The 6,291-nt window shown below is 40.9% G+C and overlaps 1 protein-coding gene across 7 annotated transcripts in view; it reads right to left on the bottom strand.

Moving 5' to 3' along the window:
* Musk (muscle associated receptor tyrosine kinase) overlaps positions 1-6,291 on the bottom strand; it is an 87,566-nt gene that overhangs the window by 77,372 nt on the left and 3,903 nt on the right. For all 7 annotated transcript variants that reach the window (XM_021199825.1, XM_021199826.1, XM_021199828.2 and 4 more), the window contains exon 2: positions 2,271-2,397. In XM_021199825.1, coding sequence (XP_021055484.1) covers positions 2,271-2,397 — 127 coding nt within the window. The remainder of the gene's footprint in view (positions 1-2,270; positions 2,398-6,291) is intronic.

Raw genomic sequence — 6,291 nt, 5'->3', positions numbered from 1 at the left:
AAAAAAAAAAAAGAAAAGAAAAAGAAAAGTTGAGTAGCCTTGCATAATATAGTAAAATTAAGCTACTTTATATTCAGTTTCTCTGGGCTCCATGATCAAAGCACCACTAATTTGTACAAAACACTTCCATGAGATGATGGCTGCTGCTAAGAACAAGTGTAACATTTACACAGGAAAGTGTGTGCTTGTGTGTGGTTGCACACCATTCTGCACTTACAGAGTATACAAGGCTGTCTGACCAGCAAGCCACACGGATGAGCCTGCCTCTGTCTCCCTAGGGTGGGATTACAAACACCCACTACCATGTTCAACTTTCCTTATGTGTGTGCTCTGGGGACTGCGCTCAGGTCTCATGCTGCAAGGGGAGGCCACGACTGACTAAAGAGTGCCCCACCCCAGTCCAGGGAAGTCATGATTATTTAATTATTTATTTAATAATCATGAATATTATAACATATTTTAATAATTGTGAATACAAGCAATGAGTGCACAGTTTATAATCACTAAATAAAAATTTTACAGAATCTTATTTTCATTTTGTTGAAGCCATTAATGACCAAATAAATACCTTAAATAGAACTGCTCCAATTACTTTTGTGTTTTGAAGTTGTAGTCATTCTTTGTGCTTTACAAACATGTTAATTGTATAAAAATAAAAGGTTTCAATATGCCATTTCCATTTCTGAACATAATAAACTTTTATTATATTTATCTCTTACTACTCTTTCTGCCCCCACGTTGAGGAGCATGATCAAAAATAAAAAATCAAACACTTTGATATCTTGAGACTGTCAGCTGAAACATGCATGTTAATGATAGCTACCGGAGTCTTAGAAAGAGCTAAGAGACATAGTGGGGAGATGCTGACATCCAAGAGAATGCCTAATTATCATTAACTGACAGTTGACTTGAAGGGGCCACTGATGCAAATGGTAGTGTTACAGCCTCTGCTTGTACAGTCTAAGACATTGCCTGGAAAACATGACAGAAAGGTGGTCCTTGCCCAACAATAGCAGAGAGTTCACCTACCTCATACTTATTTAGAACTCAGATCTTATGAACAATGGAATCACAACTAGCTAGGAAAATTCCAGACACAGTGTTAAAGCTACATCCGGTGGTCTTTGGGAGTTTGTAGCAAAATTTGAGAAAGATAAGTTAAAGCACTTCTGGGACTGGCAAGCCAGCTCAGTGCTTAAGTGAATTGACTGTTCTTACAGAAGACCTGGTATTAGGTTTTGTTCTCTGAACTCCTAACCATCTGTAACTCCAAATCTAGGGGATTCAGCAATCTCTTTTGGACTCCTTGGACATCATGCAAACATGAAGTGTACATACATACATGCGGGCAAAGTACTCATACCTATAAAATGAAACTAAAATAAGTCTTTCAAAGGCTGCTCATAAAAGATATAACATAAAATATATAACAAGCCTAGTGTCAGATGTGATAGGATTTGACATGTGGCCCAATCACTTTGGAAAGTGATTAGGTCATGAAACTGGAACTCCTGTGAGTGGGACTAATGTCCCTATGGAAGAGAGCTAAGAGCGAGCGCCTTCATGCCAGTCCCTCATGTGAAGAGACGGGGGGGGGGGGGAATGGACAATTGTGATGTGAGCCTCATCCTCTGACCATGTGCTGCTGGCTCCTTGAACTTGGGACTCCTCAGTCCCAGTGAGGTGGGAAGTCATTTCCTGTTGTTTATGAACCAACTAGTCTTAGCAATTCTATCATCGTGGCCCATGTGCAGTCAGAGCATTCAGCCTCAGTGCAAACTACATTGCCTGCTGGAGAGCCTCCGGCTCACTTTGCTTTAGATTCTTTAAGGAGTAATTTTGGTGAGATAACTATTGTAACGAAGGAAGAAAAGCAGAACCTTTATCTACCAAATGGAAATTTTATTTGTTTGAGAATCTGTCTCATTTTGAAAGAAAAAAAAAAAAAAGACAGTGACCTAGACAGAGTTTGGGGACCTAGAGGGGAGGACAGGCTGCTCCTTCAGCTCCTCTGTGTGTCCTGGGTCCTGTGCCTGCAGACTTAGAATACCATGGTGCTCCCTAATCTCAGAGAAGCTTCAAGATTCCCACCGGGCATTCTGTGTCAGATTAATCAGTGTTTTTCTCCGAACTTCAGAACTTCCATTACAAAATGAATAAATTTTCACTTTATGCATTCTAGAAGGTGACCTTTAGTACCTACAACAGTGCAGGTGCATTTCTGTGGATAGGAACATACAAAACAGAGCAGGATGAGAGAGAATACTTACTTAATGAGAATTTTATTTCTGGTCCAAGAAATCTCGGGCTGAGGGTAGGACTCCACGGCGCACATGAAAGTTGCTACTTCTTCAACTAAGGCATCTACAGTTTCAAGAGGTGTGGTGATGACAGGGGCTAAACAGAGCAGAAATAATGGAGAACTTTCAAGAATGCGATTTGTCAACTTGTCCTTTATCCTCTAGAAGCTAAGACATGCCTGAATGGGTACTACTGTTCAAAGGCCCACTGGGCATGGGAGGACCTATCTATAACATCCGTGATCCAGAGGAGACACGAGATTGTGGTTGGCTAGGCAAGCTGAGTCAGCAAATAAAATAGAGTGGAAAGCAAACTAGGGAGATGTCTCCTGTCAACCTCTGACCTCTACACATGTGTGTGTGCAGATGTGCAAATAGGCACCCAGCCACATGGAAACACACAAGCAAATTTTAAAAAAGAAATTAAAATGTAAATGAAAAACTATACTCACTTGAGGTAACTATAAAGATAAAGAAAAATAACAAATGTTGGTGAGGATGTTGATAGATTAGAATCTTATGCATTGTGGGTAAGAATTAAAATGGCGGTCTCTGGAGAGAAGAGTATGAAGGTTCTTCAGAAAGAAACAAGAAGAGAATTATGATCAACAGTTCCACTTCTGGGCATGTATTTAAGAGAACTGAAAGCAGAGACTCAAGTACTCAAATACATGTATGTCTCTATTTGTAGAAGCGCTATACATGATAGTCAAAGATTGGAAGCAACCTAGGTGCCCACCAACAGATGGAAAAGCAAAATTAGCATACACATGCAATGGAATATTATTTGGCAATGAAAATAAGGGAGGTGTTATATTCTATGACATGGAAGAAACATGGAAAGAAAAGACAAAGTATAAGGAAATAAACACAGAAGATCGTGTTAATAGGATTCTATGCATAAAGCATCTATAATTAAAACAAACAAAACAGAACAAAAAATATGTATCATTGGTTTTGTAGGACTGGGTGGGAAGAAGGATGTCTTATCCTATGGAGCTAGATTACATGTGGCTGTGAGCCACCCAATTCAGGTTCTGGAAACTGAACCCAAGCCCTCTAGAACAGCAGGAAGTGCTCTATACTGCTGAGCTGTCTCTATCTCTACAAAAAATTAAGTAGTTATTATTGATACTTTATAATCTATTACAAATGAGTGACCACACACATAGAAAGGTACATCTGATCCCGCCCCGCTGTGCTAACTGAATAATGTAAGGTAAGGGCATAGGTGGTTTGCCTTCTTGCTATGGTTTGCTGGAGTTGGTCTGTACTGCCAAGAATGAATTGCTTCTTTTCGTTTTTCCAGGAATTTTGTGAGAAATTGTTAAGTAGCTGTTATTGATAAGCACTGTTACATACATTCATAGTTAAGTTATATTAATGCTTAATACTAATCCTGCTTAAAAATCAATCACATCTAAGCTGGAGAGATGCCTTAGGTTTAGTCCCCTAAGACCTAAGTGAAACAGTGAGCTACAAGAGCGGCATGCCTGTAATTCCAGCCTTAGAGAGGCAGAGGTGGGAAAAGCCCTGAGGCACACTGGCCAGCCAGTGCTGTTGGTGGTGAGCTACTGACTCAGCATGTCTCAAACAATAAGGTGAAGGGCAAGTGAGAGAGGCACATGGACAGCCCCCACCCAAACAAAACACACCACACACAAACACCATGCACTCCACACATATACATACACACCCCACACAACATACACTACACACACATATACCACACACACACAAACACCACACATAAACACCACATACTACACACATACATATACACACCACACACTACACACACATACACCCCCACCCACACACAAACACCACAATCACACACACAACACTACACATACACACACATATACATGCACACACAACCCACACACAAAACACACCACACACAAACACTACACACTACACACATACACATACATATACCCCACACACCACACACTACACACACACACAAACACTATATAAATACCACATACCACACACACACACAAACACCACACATACTCACACAAAACACCACACACACACATACACATACACACAACACACACACAACAAAATACACCACACACAAACACCACATACTACACACATACACACACATATACCCCACACACCACACACTACACACACACACACCACACACACATATACCCCACATACCACACACACACACCACATACACAAATACTACATACAAACACCACACACCACACACTACATACACCACAAACACACAAACACCACACACAAACTCCACACACATCACACACACCACCCCCCCACATACACATCCCACATACAAACACCACACACCACACACTACACACACATACACCACCCAAACATACACAAACACCACATACCACACACATATACATCATTCACACACACACACACACACACACACACACACATACACACACACCACTGTTTAGAATCTTTTTACAGCTGGAGACCAATCAGCAGTTTTTATTTTTCTCAGAAAGGTGGATATTAAATATATTTCAGTCCATTATCTGGTGAACAGGACAGGATGTGATTGTTACAAATAATGTTTTTAAGGCTATCAATAATATAAAGTGCCCAGCCATGAAAGGTGAACATACCAGGTGGCAGGGCAACATAGAAAAAAATATGGCGAGTCAACCGTCTTGGAAGCAGAACTAGCTTCTACTGCTTCATTTGACTACTAAATCCTAGCTACCACGTGTGATTTTGTTTTAAAAATAAGCTTTATCCATCGGTTTCTTTTACTCCACACAGAGATTGCAATGCAAAGCTAACAGTGACATACGCTCCTCTGAGAACAACTAGGATCAAAGAAAAAACTAAGCAAAATCTTGAAAATCCTCGACACAGAGAAATACAGGAAGTGTGCCTTAGAGCAGTGTTGTGGTAATACCGTCTCACGGTGCTCAGTGATGTGACAGTCTTCAGCACCAAAAATTGTTCAAGAACCTTCTAGGTAGTCTACCTCATATACTTCATCTTTATTATCTTATTTATCAAAACAAGAGTGAAATACAATTAAGTATTTAGCTAAATAATATTTGAAACCATCACAAAATTGACGGAGATGGGTTTTAGGGTTAAGGTTGGCTTAGAGGCTCTGTCCTGGGGCTGGAGAGATGGCTCAGTGGGTAAAGCCCTTGGTGTGCAAGCATGAAGACATAAATCCAGATCTCCAAAACAAACACGAAGCTGAGCACTGTGGGTGTGTCTGTCATCCCCATATTCTCATGGGAGGATGGAACGTGGGGGCAGGAGAGTCCCTGGAAGCTTGCAGGCCAGCTAGTATGCATTACACAGTGGCAAATGAGAGATCTCCACATGCGTACCGTGGCTAGCACATATCTACACTTACACATGAAAACACATGAACACATACACACGGAATCAGGGATTCTAAGATATACAGTGTCTTATTGTTATGCACAGAAAATGGGAGGGTTAAATATTAATTTTAATCAATATATTAATTTCTAGGATCAGAATCTCAGATCCACTTAATCCATCTTCCGACGCTATCCAGACTCCCTTTGAAGTGTTCACTGACACAGTCGCCTGGCTGTACTGAAGGCTACGGTTGATTGGCAGGTTAATCGACAGATCTCTTCCTGTTTACTCTCCTCTAGCACGCAGCTTTCATGCCAGCCACATCCTGTCTAAACTGGAACTCTGTCTCTTCTCCTGACCCAAGAACCCATGAACAACAAGCACATGAGGACGCACATAGTGCTTTTTGGATCCACAGAACATTGAATTCTAGCTGTTGATGAGTAGGGTGCAGTACTACTTTCCTTTGCCCTTTATGGGCCCAGAACATGGCACTGCAGACACACTGACTTCCGGTTGAACCCTTACTGATAGACGTGCACAAATGCAAAGGAGCCAGGTGCAGTGTGTTTTAAAAAGAAAATGAATGCCAAGACCTTAAAAATTCATGGTTTTCTAATTATTATCAATACAG

The sequence above is a fragment of the Mus pahari genome, chromosome 6, assembly GCF_900095145.1.
Source record: "Mus pahari chromosome 6, PAHARI_EIJ_v1.1, whole genome shotgun sequence".
Taxonomy (NCBI): Eukaryota; Metazoa; Chordata; class Mammalia; order Rodentia; family Muridae; genus Mus; species Mus pahari.
The sequence above is the reverse complement of the archived record's forward strand: the minus strand, read 5'-3'. Positions and strand labels throughout refer to the sequence as shown.